At 46.7% G+C, this 21,051-nt stretch overlaps 1 protein-coding gene across 1 annotated transcript in view; it reads left to right on the top strand.

The window, feature by feature from the left end:
• The window catches only part of DLD (dihydrolipoamide dehydrogenase), a 224,917-nt gene extending 206,904 nt beyond the window's left edge, over window positions 1-18,013 (top strand). Inside the window, exons 13-14 of the mRNA XM_078680128.1 lie at window positions 3,298-3,387; window positions 17,758-18,013. Of these exons, the coding sequence (XP_078536254.1) occupies window positions 3,298-3,387; window positions 17,758-17,823 (156 nt within the window). The 3' untranslated portion in view covers window positions 17,824-18,013. The remainder of the gene's footprint in view (window positions 1-3,297; window positions 3,388-17,757) is intronic.
• The last annotated feature ends 3,038 nt before the right edge of the window (window positions 18,014-21,051 follow it).

The raw sequence follows: 21,051 nt of genomic DNA, 5'->3' as shown, positions 1-21,051 counted from the left end.
ATACCTATTTACGTATCTCTGGGTTCAAACAGGAGGTAGACCAGCATCACCTCAACCTCCTGTTAGACGGTGAGCACCCTTTTGGACCTCAGATTGAAGAGCTGCTCAAGAACATCAAAAAAGACAGGGAGACAGCAAAATCCATGAGGGCGCTTCAGTCCACTCACTTTACGGTTTGGATGGATGCCACTCTTAGCTTTCAGGAGCATACTAAGAAGCTAGCAGGTACCTGCTTTGGCCTACTTCGAGGAATGAGTCAGTTGTTGTTTTTTTTTTATCCATCTACCCGACAGATGATAGTACAGGCGACCATTCTATTGCGATTGGACTACTCCCCTTAGGAGCTAATAAGGCAGAAACGAGCCATTTGCAATGCGTTCAGAACGCAGCAGCTCGTGTCCTGCTGAGGCTTCCCAGAACTTGTTCTGTGACTGGGGCAATCCGTCGCCTTCATTGTCTACCTTTGATCAAAAGGATTGAATTTAAAACCTTGTGCTTGACTTTTAAAATTTTCTTCCCCTGAGATTCTGTCCAATCTTATGATACCCTATGTACCTACGTGCCAACTTCGATCAGCTGGGCAACATCTAGTTATGGTCCCGCGAGTGAAGCGTCATCGAGCTGGCGGACGATCTTTTCGCTGCTTGGCAGCTAAATTGTGGAATTCCTTGCCGACGCAGATGCGTTGTCTGGATAGTTTGACTTCTTTTTGCAAGGCTGCCAAGAGCTTTCTCTTTCTCACGGCCTAATCCCTTACTTTTCATTTCACTGCTATCAGCGCCGGGATGCCTTTTCGCTCAGGCAGCTGTGCGCTATATTAAAGATTTTAACATAACATAACGGGCCGTGTCACACGGAGCCAACCAACGCCACCTACCAGCACAAAGGGGTTTTGCTCACAAAAAATCTTCTGGATCCAGTCTGACGCCTGGGGAAATTCGAAGGTAAGGAATCTGCAGCTAGATTTAGTTTTTACCAGATAAGGCATTATCGAAAGTAAGTAACTTATCAATGGGTGCTCACACAGAAGTAATGGAGATAAGGGCAAAGGTGACTGCAGCAAGTATGATGCCACCTCCAAGCAAAGACGTACTCCACTTCCCACCCATGACATGTCACCTGTCGGAGGGTGTTATGCGTTTTCCTCGCTCACAGGGTAGGCTTCACGTCAGACAAGCGAGACCTAGCTATGGTCTAACACTGCTTTTGGCTCGAGCTGCACAACATCCAACATCTCAACAAACAACCTCAGTCATTAACACCTTTCTGCAGAAGCGTTTCATAGAACTGGGGCAGAAGGAACACAACAGAAGAGACACATCTTTGATCTCCGACCCCTGAATCAATCCATACTATCAGAAGTTTTCTGCCTTAAAACACTGCAGGATGTCATGATAGTCCTTCAACAACACGGAGACTTTATACCGGGCTCAATCTCAAGGTTACCTATTTACATGCTCTCATCAACCCCACTTATAAGAAATACCTACACTTTGAGCTAAATGGACAGATAGCAACACCAGTTTAACGTACTCCCCTTCAGGCTCTCTGCGGTTCTAAGTTTGTTTACCAGTGCCTGTCAGGGATCGCAGCACATCAGCAAGTGGAGGGTTTTGACTTTCCCAACTTGATGATTGGGTGATCAAGAGCAGCGGCACACTGCAGTGTCTGGCACACACTCAAACAGTGATTCCTTCCTTCATAGCTTTGGTTTCACCATTAAAGCTACCAAGTTCCACTTGAAGCTGCTGCAAATGCAACCCTTTCTAGGGTCACTTTTAAATGTGGTTACAGGCAAAGCCTACACCAACCAGCACATAGTCTTAACCTTTTAGCACCTGCTCCCTCTATTTCACCCCAATCATCAACTCAGAGTTCATGCGCCTTTTTTGAATGGCTTCCTACATTGCCATCATTCCTCATATGAGGATACACCTGCACCTCGCTCCATGATTGTCTCGTGGCCCAATGGTGTCAAGCAGAGAGTTGCTGTGAAGATCAAGTGTTGATAGAAGCAAAAGTGCACCGTTCTCTGCGGAAGACCAGTAACTTGGTGCAAAGCAGGTTGTTACAGACCCCGTTCTGCTGATGACCATTATCGCAAACGATGTCTCATGGGGCGTATCAATAAAATCACGGTCCAGGCGATGTGGTCCACTAAGCAGCAGGGTCACCATATCAGTTACCTGAAACTACTTGCCATTCATCTTGCCGTCAAAGCTAGGCCCCCTTGCCCAACTTATGCTGCGTGCAGCTAAATGACTGCACTGCAGAAGTTGCATGCCTGTAGTGAGTTGGTCAAAGGGCCACGCCCTTAGCCAAGTTCCCATAGTGCATGGTCTCCAAATGGTTGTAAATTAAGTACATCATTAAAAAAAATTACATTCACTGAAATAAAAACACAGTGATGGCTCAAATGTGTAAAGCTATTGAAATTGGCCAGTTATTGTTATCTATCTCTGTATGCTGTACCTGGCACTGACCACCATGCTCAAATCACCTATTTGACAACATTACGGCAACCAAAAAGGTATCAAGAGAACAACATGGTGAACGCGCTGGTTATGTTTTGTGCTATGTGTACTGAGTTTTAACTCCATACAAGTGTACGGTTTTGGCTCGTGTTGGGCTTTTGTTTTCGTTAGATTGGCATCTTCAAAGGCAAAGTTAAGCATGTATTGTCACATCCACTTTGACTGCTCAGCGGTCCTGGAGTCAAGTCCTTTATAGAGTCCTCGCCCAGTCGCGAGAAGCTAGTTATAATAAAATTATAAACCAGGATTTTATACTTTGAATTGTCGAACATATGACTAAGCAACATTGGACATTCAGTTTCCCATTTGCCTTCTCCCTGTCTCATCCATACTCCCTGCTTTCAACTCCCATTTCATGCACTGCCTTTTTACACACCTGATTGAAAAGCATATGGCAGAAGGGTAATGCCAGTAATCCACCTAACCCCTTTCAAAACTACTAACTTCATGTTTTGTGCTGCAAAAGTTCTCTACTGCCAGTATGAACGTACTTTCAAGTAGGGTTAATGGCTTAATCAGCTTTCCAATGTCATCCAGAGGTCTTTTTTCTCAGCATACAGACACATATCAGCATGGGCTCTAATTGAGCCTTCTGTATATTTTTGGTGATATGTTTCTCCTGTAATATGATTAGATAAATGTAAATGGTAATTATTCTGAAAATCATGTAAGAGAATAAGTCATATGGGTGAATTTGACACATGTTTTAGATATTAACATTTCTCTCTGTAGTTTCTAATAATAGAATTGTTGTCCTCTCTAGGGTGCAGGAGAGATGATAAATGAAGCTGCACTTGCTATGGAATATGGAGCATCTTGCGAAGATATTGCTAGAGTGTGCCATGCACATCCAGTAAGTAGTGTTGTATTATTGTAATGCTAATGAACTCGCATATGTTCGTCCCTTCTGTCTTCGTATCTGTAGTAAACGCATTCCACCACTGCCTCTTCCAATTCTCTTATATATTGATTCACTACCCATGTTTCCCTGAAATTACCATCTGGTAGCTCGAGAATCTTTATTGATTCCCATCTCAACTAATCAAGTTTAACTTGGCTGCCATAACTATGAAATATGCATTACACCATATAGACTAAATCTTTACTAGAGTACAGTAAACATGCACCCAGAGTGTAGATTCACGGTCCCTTACTTCCTATCTACGTTCCATATGGAACTTTAAGAATTGTTGTATTTCCTGGCTCAGCTCATTGTCCAAGCCTTTGCCTCCCCAACCCCCGACTTACGGTGCCAAGTTAATTACTCTGCTGTCCAACAAGAGGATCAAAGGCCTCACCATATTATAGAGCCAATAATTGTTTCTATTTTTTATATTTTATTTAAGAAGTTTTTTATAGCGCTGGCCAGACCTGGGGGTATTGGAGCGCTTTACAACAGGAGGGAGAGAACTGGGAACTTCTAGGTAGTTTCAATCCCCTGCCCTATTATATACTAGGGGCCTATGGGGTAGGTCATCCCAATTATATGGGTACCCCACCATACAAAAGTGTACCCTAGTGTATGTTGGGTGTTGTAACTGTACTATAATGTGTTCCTTTCAGCTCAGCACTGGCCCTGGGCCTGGTTAGGCAGAGCCCAGGGTCAGTCAAAATGAGTTACCACCAGCATCAGTCAGCAAAAAGTTGGGAGGTGCCCAGGGCACAGGATGACTTTGCAACAATCGGTTTAACATAGAGAGAGCTCAAACACCCATCCCCCCACAAAGAGCCCTAGAACAACAAAATCAGCCCTACAGGTCTGGAGATATAGCTTGGCTCCTTGGGGAAACTGGTACAGAGAACAAAGCACATGATGCTGCTCCGTCTTTTGCTAAAATTCCCCTAGGATTGGCCAGGCCCTAGGTTCAACACATAGCAGGATGTTGCCGGCTCCCACGCCGGTCCAGCTAAGGCTCAGGTCGACTAGGGCCGCAGGGGTATTGCTGCCACCCCACCTCCCCCTGGCCCCAGCAACAAATGTCTGTGGGTCTCTTTTGTGGAAACAGGGCAGTCAGGCCTTTAAAAAAAGAAAAAGTAACATGTGTACTGAGTGTAAGCCAAAGACCAGGTGAAGCCACTCATTAAATATACACCCCTCCAAGCTGGAGTGACACACATACAGGGGCCTAAAAACTGCATATTTGTGGTATGTTATGCCCTAAGAAGGCAGGGACACCACCAATGTGTGTACAGCTTGTTTCGGGGGCTGAAAGTTGTGCAGCAGCCCCACCCAAAATTTTCCAAGCATAGTCACCCTAAGTTTCCCAGGGGGCTATGCTAATGACTGGGGGGAAGGGTGCCTTTCAGAGTTCTCCCTGAGCCTGTGGTTTTGCCGCTGGCCTCAGAAGAGCAGATACATTAAATGGTGGGTCCTAGAGCTTCAGTAGCTGCTTAGGAAAATAAAGTATGACAACTCTGAGACACATTTTTAATTTCAGTGACAATGTTGATGGCTAATAGTGCAAGGTTTCATATTGTTGGTACCCCACATTCAACTTCAGTGATGGGGTACTGTTTCCGTTAATTTCAGTGGTGCTGCCTTTGCTAATGTGGTGGGATCCTGAAAGCCAGTAGGTCTGCCTTTTGGATAATGACAACCCTCATATTGTGATATAGCATTTAGTATAAGTAATTGGTGTGATTGAATTTCAATGCTCGCTAAGGCTGTAATGTGTTAGGAGGGTGTCACCAAAGGTATTTCCATCCACCTGATTGTACATATTTTTAATTTAATGGGTAGTGCTATTGTTGCGTACCAGTGAGCTGGCGTTTACTTGCGCACACCATGTCCTCTGAGTAGGCCTTGGAATACTCTGCATCTGATATAGCCTGTTAGTTGTAGATTCCTTACCTTAAATTTTACCCCAGACATCAGTCTGGACCCATGCCCGCTGAAGTCAGTTCTTTCTTTCGCAGATCCAGAGAAGGCTACTGTAGGGAAGTGGGTTTCTGTTGCAGTAACCCCCCCCCCCCACTTTTTGCCTGATAACTGATGCACTTTTCCTTGGTGTGCCTTGGATCCCTGCCACAGATGCCAGTGTAGGATTTAATGTAAAATGCACTACAGAGGGCATCTTAGAGATGCCCCCGGAAACCTAACCAACTCCCAGTGTCTTGACTGCGTGGCTACTGAGGCTGCCACCACCAGACATGTTTTTGGACCCCCGGGTTGAGAGATTGCCTCTCTCGGGGGGCCTGAAACAATGCACATCCTGGGACGAGGTGCCAAGCCTCCTCCCCCAGGATGGGCAGGGGAAGCTTTAAAGGCATGTCGCCTTTTGTGAGCTACTCCAGGCCAATTGCTGTACTCAGCAACTGGCTCCCACCGGTTCTAACTCCACTCTGGCGGGAAGACAGACGAAAAACCCTAGTGAGGAAAGGAGGCCTCTGCCAACCCCACCTCTCAGGTGGGAGAGGCAAGGTGAAGTATAACTCCGGACTCCCGCCATCTTGAGGATGGGGAGCCCTGCCCAATCCGAGATAGGCTTCTGCCCCCCTGCCCCAGGAGAGCAGGATAGGGGGTGTACTCACCCCAGGACAGTGACCCATTGGTCCCTGCCCTTACCCTACCTGTAACACCCATACATTTTGTATTAAGGGGCACCCTGAACCTTCCTCCGCTCCTGATTCCGAAACAAGCAAGAAGATCAAGAAACAAGAAGACCTGCCATGCAGCTGCTAAGAAGAGGACGACACCAACTGACGTGGCCCCAGCCCTACAGGCCTGTCGACCTCCTACTAAACTCCTGCTAAACTCTGGCGCCTTCAGTGGTCAGAAACGTCAAAAACCCCGGAGGACCTGACTGCCTTGTGACTCTACAAAGACTGGGACTCCCACGAGCAGTGGCTCTGCTCAAACAAGCAACACCCCTGGAGCCAGACAAGAACCGCGAATCCAGCACACTGTACCCGCCGAGCCCAGCCTGTGCCTGAGTGGACAAAGACCACAAGGGCGTCCCCCCGGCGATTGTGACTACGAATCCAGTGCCCAAGGACCCTCCTCGACGACCCAGACGACGCCTGCAGCCTCACAAAAAGGGACCCCTCCAACCGTGACCAGCTGAGGGTAAGATTTCCCGACGTCAAAAGACAACCCTGCACCCCACGGCCCCCGTGCACAACTCCTAGGTGTCTACCTATCTTCCAAGATCCCAACTTACCTCTCGAAGTTGTGGTCGCACCTGAAGAACCTCTGTCTGCAGCCTTTGTTCACCTTCCAGCTTCTCCATTGAATAACATTGAGCGCCCGATGGCTCAAAAGCACCCTGCACCCAGCCGCCCGAGTGCCCCTGGGAGTGCAACCTCTGTCCTAATCTACTTCCCCATTTGCCCTGAGCAAGTGACCTGTAGCCCAGCTCCCATAGCCGCGTGGCCTGCTACCCAGCAGCCACAAACCGCAGACCTCCTGCCTCCCATAGGCTAACATTGGGCCTAACTCTCTCTGCACCCGGCTGCCCCTGTGCCGCTGAGGGTGTAACAGCTGTACCTAACTGACCCTGGGAGCGCCCTGAGTCTATACCCAGAACATTAACTCTGCCAGTCGAGTACTTACCCAAAAGCTGATAACTCACTTTTCTTCCATAGGGTAACTGTGATTGGTTTCACTTGGAAATTCTTCTAAGTGTGGAGTTTTGAAACTTAAAAATATTCATCTAAAATCAAGCGAATCACTAAAACGAAAATACTCACCTGTTATCAGGAGTGCTACCTCAGTGCGCGTAGGAGGTCCGTGCCGTTCGCTCTCAAGCAGTTGCAGACGGGAGAGACGATTGCCACGTCAGTAGCTGTTAGATGCTGCGCCTAGTTGAGGACTTCTGGCTGCCCCAGAGATGTCCAGTCTTCTTTGTTGGACTTGCCCTTTCATGGCATTTGCCTTTTTGGCGACAAGGCAGACTCAGCGCATGAAGGATTCTCGAGCTACGGCCAGATCCTTGGGCCTCGCGACAACCTCTTGTCCGCCTCCGTCTGCTTTTCGTCCAGCATCAACATGGGTCAGGAAGCCAGCGGGTGGGCCAGTCCACCCTTCCCCCCCCCCCCCCCCCCCCCCTGCCACCGCCTCCAAACCTTCCCAGTCCGCCATTCCAGGCTCCTCACCTCCTCCAATGGCAATCCATCACGTTAAACAGGTGGGTTCTGCAAATATTCCAAAGGGGCTACTCCCTCCCCTTCGAGACTACCCCTCTCTCCATGCCACCTTCTTACAATCGCATGTCGGAGGATCATTTGGCACTTCACTGCTAGGAAGTATCGGCTTTCTTCGCCAAGGGAGCTATAGAGAGGGTCCCTGTGCCAGAAGTAGATTGTGGTTGTTATACCCGCTACTTTCTAGTACCCAAGAAGGACACAGGCCTTCGTCCTATCCTAGACCTCCGAACCCTCAACTTATTGATACCAACTTTTCAGCCTCGATCCCAGATTTTGGTGAGAATGACCCTGAGGCTGCTGGGCCTCATGGCCTCCTGCTGGTGGATCATGCAAAATGGCATATGTGGGCTCTGCAGTGGGACCTGAAGTTCCAGTGGGCGCAGCATCAGGGGAATCCTTCCGATTACGTCCAGGTCTCGGAGAGAACTGTGCACCAACTGCAGTGGTGGCTAACAAACCAAGATTGGGCCAGAGGCAGATCCCTTTCCCTTCCCTAACCAAATCTAATGGTGGTGACAGATGCATCACTTCTGGGATGGGGCGACCACTTGGGAGATGCGGAGATTAGAGGCGTCTGGTCTCAGACCGTGTCTGGTCTCCATATCAACTTTTTGGAGCTCTGGACGATCAGAGGGGAAAGTGGTGCGGGTGTTAACCGGCAACACCACCGCCATGTGGTACTGCAACAAACAGGGCAGGGCGGGGTAGTGGACCTTTTGTTAAGAGACTCGCCACCTCTGGACATGCCTGGAATCTCTGGACATAACCCTGGTGGTTAAACACCTGGCAGGCTTCCTGAAACCCCGGGCGGACAAACTCACCAGTCGATGCCTAGTTGATCACAAATTGCGTCTCCATCCAGAGTTGGCGCATGGTCTCTTTCAGCGGTGGGGAGAGCCTTGGTTAGAACTGTTCGCCTCCGAAGAGACCGCACAATGTCAGTAATATTTTCACTGGAGGTTCCAAGGCGGTGCTCGCTCTGCAACTCTTCTCGCCACGAGTGGAGCTTTGGCCTGTACCACTTCTGCCCAGAGTGCTCAAGAAGATCAAGCACGAATGCGCTCTAGTAATTCTTGTAGCTCCATTTTGGGAGCGAAGAGTCTGGTACCCAAATCTTCTGAGCATGGCCATTGATCCTCAAATCAGACTGCCCTTTCGGGAGGATCTCATGTCGCAGCAACAGGGGAAAGGGTCCTCCATTCAAACCTGTCCAGCCTCCACCTCCGTGCATGGAATTTGAGCGGCGGCCGTTGACATCATTTGACCTTCTGCCCGAAGTCCGTGATGTTATCTTGGCAGTTAGGCGTCCTTCCACTAAAATTATATACACCTGTAGAAGAAACAGATTTGTGGCATGGCGCACATCAAAGGCTGTTGACCCCCTTTCTGCTCCTCTTTCCAAGGTCCTTTTGTACATTCTTTCTTTGGCCCAGCAGTGATCTGCCTTGAACACTCTTAAAGGATATCTTTTAGCTATCTCTGTTTTTCTTCGGCTACCAGATCAGCCTTCTTTATTCAAATCCCCTATTGTTAACAGATTCTTTAAGGGTCTTACTTATCTGTTCCCTCTATCTTCTTTCGTAATGCACCAATGGAACTTAAATCTGGTTCTCACTTTTCTTATGTGTGCTCTCTTCAAGCCTCTTCATAACTGTCCACTCAGGTTGATGACTCTTAAACTGCCATCCTTGTTTACATCACCTCTGCTTGCTGGGTAAGCGGGCTGCAGGCTTTATCTTCTAAGCCCCTTTTCTCTCTGTCTATCCGGATAAAGTGGTGCTTCGGACTAAACCTTCATTCCTGCCAAGGTCATCACGCCTTTTTATGTGGGACAATCTAGCCCACCTTTTACCCACCCTCGCATCCCTCTTAGGAGGAGAGACTCCACCATCTGGACCCAAAACGTGCATAGTCTTTTTATCATAATCGCACAAAAGACTTACGGGTGGATGATCAACTCTTCATTGGCCTTGTAGTGCCAAGAAAGGTCGGGCTGTTCAAAAACGGACCATCTCCCAATGGGTTTTCCTTTGCATCAAAATATGCTATGCTTTGGTGAAGAAAGACTCTCCTTTGCATGCTCATTACACCAGAGCAATGGCGGCAACCACAGCGTTAACATGTGGAGTCCCAGTCCTTGACATCTATCAGGCAGCAATGTGGGCATCCTTGAACACGTTTACAAGACACTACTGCCTGGACAGTCAAGTACTGAGGGACAGGTACTTTGCCTGTTCGGTCCTCCAGGACTTTCTGGTGTGATATTGGTTGGCAGACCCTCCTCCGGGGATGGTATTGCTGGGTATCTATTCTAATTAAGGAATCTATAACGAACAGTCTCTATCAGATAAAAAAATGACTTACCTTCAGTATTGATGTATCTGGTACATACATAAGTTAGTTGTAGATTCCTTTCTGTCCCACCCATCCTCCCCGCTCTTCAAGCTGATTTCTAGGGATAGGGACTCCCCTAAAGGGCCCTAGTTTGACAAACCAGTGAACAGTATCGTTCGAGGCATATGAGCTGCAGATCACACACTTTGCATAAGATCGCCATCTGGTGTTGGGCTCGGATGGTTGCACCTTGTTGTTGTCTTGAAAGAAGTCTTTGTAGTCACGAGATAGGTGACTCCTCCCTTGGACGATAGTGCGCATGGGCATCGACTCCATCCTCAGATAGTTTTTTTCCACCATTGGGTTCGGATGCAATTTTTGCGCACCGGTTTGAAACTTTTTCGACGCGCAAACATTTTCTCCAACTCTTCAAATTGACTTAAACATCCAAATCATCAACGTGCCTTTCATTGGCTCGATTCCGGTCGTTGACGTGGGCCGCTGGGACTATCAACGCTGTTGAGGCCTACGGCTCATGGAAAGGTCGCCTTTCAAAAAATGCCCCCAGTGTGGAGCAAAGTTCCCACACAGTGATCATCATAAGGTCTGTAACCTGTGCCTCTCGCCAGAACACGACGGGTCCAGCTGCCAAGTCTGCACCTCCTTTCGATCGAAAAAGACCATTCGAGATCGTCTGGCTCGACGACACATCATGGCGCAGAGATCAGCTCCGGAACCAGTGGACATCTTCGACGAAGGCCCAGATGTCCCATAAAAAGATTCCGAAGAGCTGGAAATCGTGTCGGAGGCAGAAGACTCGGACAACCACATCACTCCTGGTCAACGAGTGAGCACTACTGCCCCTGTCCCAACCTCACCACCAAAACAGAAGGCACTGGTCAAGACTTCGCCTGTTGGCCCCAGTCGCGACTAAAAGCACACTTCAGAAGCCCCAACTCCGGGCCCGGCTCTGAAGACGAAATACAAGCCTCCCGGTAGCTCGGGACCGAGCAAACCGCATGTCATAGTCGCACAGGCGCCTTCTGCACCGAAGCCAAAAGAACACTCGGCTCCGAAATCTGTTGAGATTCCTTCCACGCCAAAAGACAAATCGGCCCGAACACCACCAGGCCTATAGATTAAAACGGTTTCGAACACTTCCAAGCCTAAAGATCACGCTTCGGCTCCAAAGCCCAAGCCTTCGGATCCGAAAAACAAGCCAAAGGACTCTACCACGCCTCCTAAGGCCAAAGACCACAAAACTCAACCCCGCTCGGAACCGAAAAAAACTGCGCCAAAAACGGTTATCGAGGAAGAGGAACCTTTTCACCTGGATCCTGTCATTCCCAATCAGAAAAAGATTTACATTAATCCCATAACAGGACATGTCACTGCTGTGCCATCCAACAAGAGGGACTCCAACACAACAGTGCCTGTCAAGAAGACGGCCTGTGCCACTTCACCTATTCCTCCTTCTCCTGTCTCTCCTTCTATTCCCCTTCCTCTCCCTAAACCTGTTGCACCACCTCAACCTGTAACTTCTCCACCACATACACCACCACAAGATGATGATGATGATGATGATGATGATGACGACTTGGGGGGGGGGGGCACCCTAATGACCCGTTCGAACCGTTCACGGATCCAGTCAATATACCACAGGACGATTGGGATTACAACGACTCAATAGATCCAGCAGACCTCCCAAGCCCTCAGCCATACCCAACAAAACCATCTTCCCCAGACGACAATATTAGTTTTGGCCAGCTCATTAATAAAGCTGCTGTTTTTCACGGTGTGACCATGCACTCAGACACACCAGAGGAGGATTTCCTTTTAGATACATTTGAGCAGTCACAAAAAACTGTACAAATATTACCAATGATTAAAGGGGTCATTAAACATGCCCCTGGCATATTCAAAGATCCTGTACGAGCCAGGATTCTTAATCCTAGAATAGATAAAAAATATAGACCTGTCCCTGACAACCCTGCGTATATCAAAGGACAGCTGCCTTTGGATTCACTAGTAGTTTCCAATGCTAGGAAGCACGCCAATTCACAAATCTCAGGGGATGCACCACCCCCCGATAAAGAATCCAAATTACTAGAGGCATCTGGCAAAAGGGTAGCTGCGCAAGCGGCCAAGCACTGGTGCATAGCCAACACTCAAGCACTGCTGGCTAGATATGATGGGGGCCACTATGATCAGCTGGAGACATATTAAAGCATTTGCCGGACCAATACAAAACTCAAGCAAATGACCTGATTCAAGGGGGAAAATTGATAACAAATGCCTCCAGTAAATGCGGATGCAGCAGACACTGCTTCTAGGTCCATCAATACTAGTGTACCGCTCAGACTACATCCCTGGCTGCGCATTTCAGGCTTTAAGCAAGAGGTCCAGACAATCATTTTAAATCAGCCGTTCAAGCAGGAACACCTTTTTGGACCGGCTGTGGACACTACTCTTGAAAAGATGAAAGACACAGAGACTGCAAAGTCCATGGGAGCACTGCAGCCTCCACACACACATGGCTCCTTTTGTCTCTCCTTTTATAGAGGAGCCTCTAAAAATATTGGTACAGATACCGCTTCTTTGTTTAAAAGCACCACCCAAACATCCCCCAACAGAGGATATTTTATGGGAGGATACAGAGGGAATAACAAAGAAGGGAAAGGACCCAGTAAACAATAACACTCGCACCTGCCCTGCCGCTAAACAGTGACTTCCCTCCACTCTCCCCAGGCCATTCCAATCCGGTCGGGGAATGATTATCACAGTTCCTACCTGTCTGGAACTCCATCACAACAGACAAGTGGGCAACACAAATTATCCACTATGGTTACTGCCTGGAACTTACAGCTACCCCCCCAAACATACCACCCAAGCAGCGTCCAATGTCCACAGAACATCTTACACTTTTAAAACAATATGTTCTCTCACTACTTCAAAAGCAAGCCATAGAGCAAGTCCCCTTGCTACATCAGGGAACAGGAGTTTCCTCCCTATATTTCCCAATCCCCAAAAAGGATGGGACCCCAAGGCCAATACTCTACCTCCGACCCCTCAATCTGTATATACACTCTGATCACTTTCACATGATCACTCTCCAACAAGTGCTCCCACTGCTCCAACAAGGAGACTTCCTTGCAACACTAGATCTCAAGGACGCCTACTTCCACATCCCCATACATCCTTCGCACAGGAAGTATCTAAGGTTTGTAGTGGACGGACAACACTATCAGTTCAAAGCCCTACCATTTGAGGTCACCACTGCATCTAGAGTGTTTACCAAGTGCCTTGGAGTGGTAGCAGCACACCTAACAAATCCAGGTCTTCCCATATATTGGCGACTGGTTAATAAAAGCCAAGTCATTAAACGAGTGTGTTCAAAACACTCATCAAACTGTACAAACACTACACAACTTGGGATTCACAATCAACTACACCAAGTCGCATCTCCAGCCCTCTCATGTACATCAATATCTAGGGGGCACAATAAACACTTCCACGGCTCTAGCGTATCCCAGTTCAGCCAGGATAGCCAGTATACAAGCTCTCATTACAAAGTTTCAAACACAACACACTCTACCAGCCAGAGTGTTCATGCAACTCATAGTCATGCTGGCATCTTGCTAAATTTATTGTGCCTTATGCAAGACTTTAAATGCGTCCCTTACAGGAATGTCTAGCACATCAGTGGAATCTGGCTCAAGGACAACTTACAGATCTGGTGTTGGTGGACAGCCGCGCACACCGCTCTCTGCAATGGTGGAACACAACAAACTTATCCAAGGGGCGGCCGTTCATCGAGCCAGTTCCACAGATAGTTCTAACAGACGCATCACTCACATCTCCTCAATCACACCACTCAAGGCAAATGGACCACTTAACAAAGTGTTCCATATCAATTATCTGGAGCTATTGGCAATATTCCTAGCACTGAAATAATTCCAACCCCATGTACAAAACAAGGCTGTCCTCATCCGGACGGACAACATGACAGCCATGTATTACATACAAAAACAAGGAGGCACACATTCTCTGCAGCTGTTCCAGCTCGCACAGAACATTTGGAGGTGGGCCATTCCACAAAACATTTACCTGCTTGCAGAACACCTTCCAGGAGTTCACAATCAGATTGTGGATCTGTTAATTCAACAGACACAGCAGATTCACAAATGGGAACAACATCCAGAAGTTCTTCAACCATTTTTCCAAATGTGGGGCCAACCAGACAGAGATCTGTTTGCTACAAATGAAAACCCAAAATGCCCAACCTTCGCCACAAGGTTCCCACACCCGCTGTCTGAGGGCAATGCGATATGGATGAACTGGTCACGCAGATTTGCCTATGCTTTTCCACCACTCCCACTGGTTCCACTAGTGGTACGCAAGCTCCAACAACAGTCTCTAAAATTGATCTTAGTGTCTCCCACATGGGCACGTCAACCGTGGTTCACAACACTGTTGGAACTCTCACTAGTCCCACATCAAAAACTACGCCTCTCCCCATCACTACTAATGCAGAACCATGGAGAGATAAGGCACCCCGATCTAACCTAGCTGAATCTGGCTATCTGGATCCTGAAGTCCTAGAGTTCGGTTACCTTAACCTTCCACTGGACTGTATGAACATCATTAAAGAAGCCAGGCGCCCTACCACCAGAGCTTGCTATGCGGCAAAATGGAAGAGATTTGCTGCTTACTGCTTAAACAATCATATCAATCTACTGGATGCGTCCATCCAGAACATCATTTGCTACTTACTACATTTGCAAAGATGCCATTTAGCATACTCATCCATACGTCTACATCTAGCAGCACTTGCCGCTCACTTACAAAACAGACAACACTTGTCACTTTTTAGGGTCCCAGCAATTAAAGCCTTTATGGAGGGCCTTAAAAGAATCATTCCTCCCAGATTACCACCCTCTCCGGTGTGGAATCTCAACATCGTACTTACTAGGCTCATGGGACCCCCATTTGAACGTTTACATAAATGTGAACTTCAATTTCTCACATGGAAAGTAGCTTTCCTTATCACAATCACCTCTCTCAGAAGAGTAAGTGAGATCAAGGCTTTAACCATACAAGAACCCTTCTTACAAATACATCGTAACAAGGTAGTTCTCAGAACAAATCCAAAATTCCTTCCTAAAGTTATCTCTGCTTTTCATCTTAACCAATCGGTAGAGTTACCGGTGTTTTTTCAAAACCCAGACTCTGTAGCAGAAAGAGCTCTTCACACCCTAGACGTCAAAAGAGCTCTACTTTATTACATTGACAGGACTAAATCCTTTCGAAAAGCAAAACAATTGTTTGTAGCTTTCTTCCCACCACATAAAGGTAATCCCATCTCTAAAGCTGGGATTACAAGGTGGATTGTTAAATGTATCCAAATATGCTACCTGAAAACCAAAAGCACATTGACAATTCACCCTAGAGCGCATTCAACTAGCAAAATAGGGGCTTCCATGGCATTCTTAAGGAACATTCCCCTAGAAGACATTTGTAAAGCAGCAACTTGGTCTACAACGCACACCTTCACTAAACACTATTGTGTTGACGTGCAGGCAAAGCAACAAGCTTCGATAGGCCGTTCTTAAAACACTCTTTCAAACTACTGCAGCCGATACAGGTGACCACCGCTAGGGGAGATACTGCTGTACAGTCTATGCAGAGTGTGTGATCTGAAGCTCATATGCCTCGAACGGAAAATGCTACTTACCAGTATGCATCTGTTCTTGGCATGTAGGGCAGCAGATCCACACACGTCCAACCAGCTCCCTGGGACCTGTATCTGTTCCAGTACTATCTTACTTAGATATACACACATGGACATCTTTTTTCTTTTCTGCAAACTCCATCATTTCCCATCATTGCGAAAAACAATCTGAGAATGGAGTCGGTTTCAATGCCTCCTTTTCAATCACCCTTCTCCCCGGTCCTGCATGGTGTGCCTCAGGGCTCTGCCATCAGCCCTATTCTTTTTAATGTATATCTTAGGCCACTAATCTCGCTCATTAAAGGATTCGGCATTCGAATTGTTAATTATGCCGATGACACGCAGATGATTCTCTCCTTGGAAGGAGAGGAGTCCATCTCTGTGGAGGTCCTACATAACTGCCTAAGGAACACGGCAAGCTGGTTAAAGGCAAACTCGATTCAGTTTAATGCCGGGAAAACTGAAGTGCTTTTCAGCGCTGGAACAAGGATTCCTCGACCGTTTCCCAACAATTTCTGGCCCCCGGAATCCAGCTGTACCGTACGACCTGCGGACTCTGTCCGCAACCTAGGAGTCATGCTGAACCACGGGTTCAGTATGGACACCCATGTACAGAAAACATCGGCCAGCTGTTTTGCCATCCTTCGCTCACTCAGGAAGGTTCTGCCCCTTTTACCCCCCCATGCCCGTGCCCAAGTGGTTAGATGTACCATCCTGAGCAGGTTGGACTACTGTAATGCCCTCCTGCTCGGGTCCCCTGAGTATCTACTGGACAGACTCCTAAGGGTCCAATCTGCGGCGGCTAAATTGGCGTTGGGGCTGCCTAGGAGATCTCATGGACCTTCTGCCCTGGCAAAATTACATTGGCTTCCTCTTAGACAGAGGATCCAATTCAAAGCCCTCTGTATAGTGTTCAGGGCTCTCCACGGATGCGGTCCAGCTCCTTTAAGGTCCAAGTTCGTCTGGTATACTACTTCCAGACACCTTCGCTCATCGGATGCTAAACTGGTAGTCGTTCCCAGATTTAGGAAGGTCAGAGCTGGTGGTAGATCCTTTCAGGTGACTGCCGCCAGACTCTGGAACACTCTCCCCATCGAGATTAGCGCCACTAATGAACTTCTGCAGTTCAAGAAAAAGGTAAAAACCTGGCTTTTCCCTGGCTAGTCTCTCTCCCCTGGTATACTCGGCTGCTTCTGCTTCTATCTGGGTTTGGATTCTGTTAGCGCCAGGATGCCTGCAATGGTGACAGTCGCGCTTTACAAGTTCTTAAAATAAATAAATAATAATAAATAAATGCAAAAACAGATGCATACTGGTAAGTAGCATTTTCCTTTCATGGCTCGGCACTTCTGGTGTGGAAAGTCACAGTGGCGGCTCTCATAGGGCGTGCTGCGAGACGGGGGAGGGGCAGAGTGAGGGGTAGTAAACTTGGACATACGACGGAACGGAGGAAAGTAATAATTTCTTTCCTCCAATCCGTCGTGTGTCCGCCCCGCAGCACGCCCTATGCGAGCCGCCACTGGAAAGTTGTGTTAAGAACAGACACGCGCATGGGTGGCGTCTATGTAGGTCCCGCTACGTCGTCCTGGCGCCGTCGACGGACCAACACCACTTAACGACACGCAGGGGTACTGCTGAAGAAAAATCTCTGGATCCAGACTGATGCCTAGGGGAACTTCTAGGATAAGTAATCTACAACTCACCTATGTCTCTACCAAATAAATCGTTACCGAACGTAAGTAACTTCATTACTGCAAAGAGTCAAGAGTTACAATGGGGTACTTGGTTCCCAGTACAGAGAATCTTTTGGGCTTATTACCTGTGAAGTACTCTCATCCTTTGCAACTAATGACCCAGTTCCTGACAGGTTGTTTTAGTTTCTGTATTTATTTTAATTATAATTGTGTTAAGACATTGCAGATTAGATTATGTCATGGAACCTGCATATTCGTACTGGTTATTTCTGCACTGATGAAAATTATGGTGTATTAAATCTTTTTTTATTACTTTCAGACTGTATCAGAAGCCTTCAGAGAAGCTAATCTGGCAGCATCCTTTGGCAAAGCCATCAACTTTTAAAAAGAGTGTTCTTTGTAAATAATTTCGTATAAAAATCATCCGTTCACTTGTATGGAAGGTTTAGCCAATGGGACTTTGGGACTTGACAATTATTTTCGTCTTTAAATATTTAATAAACAAAATAACAAATATGGCATCGGAAGAAGTGTAACTGCAGACACATTTGAACTAAATACATGTACATACTCTTGTTTCTTGTGGTGGTGAATTATTTTAAGTAATGTTAGGTGTTCTTTAAATATTCTTAGCTTCAGGTACAGCTAAGATTCTGCAGAAAGTATACAGCTTGAAAATCAAATGAAGCACACACTTAGGCTCTATCTGAATTGTGTATTTTGTAAATAGAATCCATGAAAAGTTTACATTGCTTTCGGTTGCAAAGGAATGTGCAGCTACAAATACACATTTCCAGTGCGATTTATCTCCTTAAAACAATAAAGTCAGTTCAGTGGTTAGGTACGCTAACCTTGGGAGATCTGAGAATAGCACCCCTCAAAAGTGCAACCTTAGAGCGAATGGCTTAAGTGGCATTGCAAATGTGTTACAATTCAAACATAACACCCCCCCCCCCTTTTTTTTTTTAATGGTCCTACTCTCCAAGCTTCATCCAGGCACTCCCTTGAGTCGAGAAGCATAGCACTAGCAATCTCAAGCAGTTCGCACTTTGTAAATTCCCTAAAATCTAAAGTCCTAAATAACACCTGCATATTCGAAGTAGTGGGAATATATAAAATACTTGATAATCTGATATACCCAATGTTTGACAACAAGGGACAAATGCTACAATAAAGTATATTAGTTTTGGTATTTTTTAGTCATGAGTTGGCAACTTTGGCTTCCCAGGGAAACTTAATGTTTGATTTGATATTCTAATCAGTGTAAGGTTTCTTTCCCAAACCATGTTTTAGTTTCTTAAAATGTGTGGCCTCTCATTTGTGTGCCTCAGTTATTAATTGTAAACACATATCCAATGACCTAGCATAACCATTAATCGCATACATTGAAGTAAGTCGGTGAAGGCATGTCCACTGCCCTTTGACGTATTTTCCAAACTTCAGGTAGTAATTTGAAAAATGTAAAATGTATGTACAAAAATAATTCCTAAAAAAAGTAATGTTTAGCATAGATATTTGGAAGTCCATGTTTCCTCTCAGAATAGGAGATGGTGACTACGTGCACAGACTAGGGTAAGAGACAGAATAAAGACATCCAAGGAAATGGGGAGCCACAGAAGCAGGTGGTGGGTGTAAGGAAACAGGCTTTTTGTAGGTTTACCACACACTTTTTGCCCCTATTGTGACTGCTAGGTACTGGTGTGATGGCTCTGAAATGCACAGAGGACCGGGTGCATGTGCTCTGACCCGTAAAATGGCCTTTGTTTAATTAGCTTGTCCCCATTTGGCATAGCCTAGCTTACTCTTAAGTCCCTAGTATATGGTACCAGAGCTACAGAGGACCTGTAAGTTAGAGTGTGCCCCTGGGACTGCAGCACTTGTTCCACCCTGAGTGGGACAAGGTTAAACATGGCTTCTGTAGTAGAGGATCTCGGTGTATAGTCATAATCATGTGAATAGTCCCGCCCATGTGCGTGGACCCAGGAGCAATCGAAATAGTCTCTTAAGTTGTCCTCTGCAATCCTGCATAGACACTTAAGAGAAAAAGACAAGTAATACAGCCTGAAATTAACAAGGCTACTCTGGCCAGTACTTCATCCTGAAGTGAAAAGGATAGCCAGATAATATTGAAATGTAAACATTTAGCCAAGTTTCACATACAGAGAAACTCTCCTTCACAAAAATCCTTTGTCATGATAGAGAGGAAGGGCAAGCCCCATAGGCTGCCATTATGTGTCTGTAAATGGATACCGTGCTTTTAAGGAACCCTCCAGAGACCCTTGGTATCCCATGATGCACAGCCAAAGGCTAGTTACTTTCAGTTCTTTTTTCCGGCTCCTGCTAGCAGGACCCTGGAGCATTCTGCTCTACCTTTAGTGGTATATCTCCAATTTGGTGAGCTTTTTTGATAGTTTGAGTGTTTCACTCGACGTCTGAGGCCTTTACCTTCCTTTTGCTGTCTTTTTGGGGCAGTTTAGCCACTCTTTTCTTGTCAAAATGACATCTTTATTTGACAAGTGCCCACAGTGTGGCAGGAAGAAGACCAATCGGACTCTAACAGGATTTGCATACTCTGTCTTCCTTCAACCCATGTTCGTGACTCCTGTGTCATCTACAAGTAATTCTCCAGGAGGACCCTGCGTGACAGGGAGAAGATTCGTCTTCAAGGCCTAGAGCAGAGAGGACAACAACCTGCAGGTGGGCCATCTGACGCAGTTCCTGGTTGACGTCTAGTGCGAGAACGTCTAGGCCAGGTATGACTACCATATGCTCCCTGTGAGAAGTTGGCCTGATATATGATGCTCACTAGTTCTAGTGATCACCTTGTATCAGTCCAAACAACCCTTATGGTGATTGGTTGTAAGTCAACCTTATAGACCAGCTATCCTAATGGTAGCATGGACAAAGCAGTCTTAGGCTAAACTCTTTTGGCATGTGAAGCCAGCTGTTTTACCACAATATAACCCCTTGAATACCAGATGAAAGGACACCACACAGGTTGTTATGAAAATAAACACTATATTTATTAATAACAACACCTCTGAACTCTTTATGAGGTCAGAGGGCTAAAGACATGACAATCTCTTATGAAAAATACGACAAGTTGCACAAAATTACAATGGTGCCCTAGGGGCACGACAAACCATATACTAAGTAAGTGGAATGTGAAGGTCGATAAAAGGAATGGAGCTGTCCAGAGGCTGTAGGTTCGCTAGGACTACGCTATCTTCACCTTAGGTAAGTAATAGGAGGCCCACGGGACGCGTGTGCAGAGTGTGAACTCACACGCGAGATGCGTAACAACGTCTATGGACAGTGCAGTTCAAGTTAAAGGTAAGTACGGACAATCCTGACTGGTTAGGACTAAAACGACTGTGGAACTGGACACTAGGACAGTTAAACTACCCTTGAGCACCGAAATGCTCTCGTTACCTCACCCACGGGCTGCGGGTGCATAGGTGTCAAAGTGTGTCGGGTTCTCGCGTTGAAGTCTATGGAGCCTGGAAGAAAAGATGCTGCAGGCGACCAGGAGGAAGATGTCCGGTGCGATCCAAGGGTGGATCGGTGAAGAAGAGGACCTGAAAGCAGAGGGGACAGTGTTCAAAGTCACTAG

This window comes from Lissotriton helveticus, chromosome 1_1, assembly GCF_964261635.1.
Source record: "Lissotriton helveticus chromosome 1_1, aLisHel1.1, whole genome shotgun sequence".
In the NCBI taxonomy this organism is placed as follows: domain Eukaryota; kingdom Metazoa; phylum Chordata; class Amphibia; order Caudata; family Salamandridae; genus Lissotriton; species Lissotriton helveticus.
Note: the sequence above shows the minus strand (reverse complement) of the source record. Positions and strands in the feature narration are given on the sequence as shown.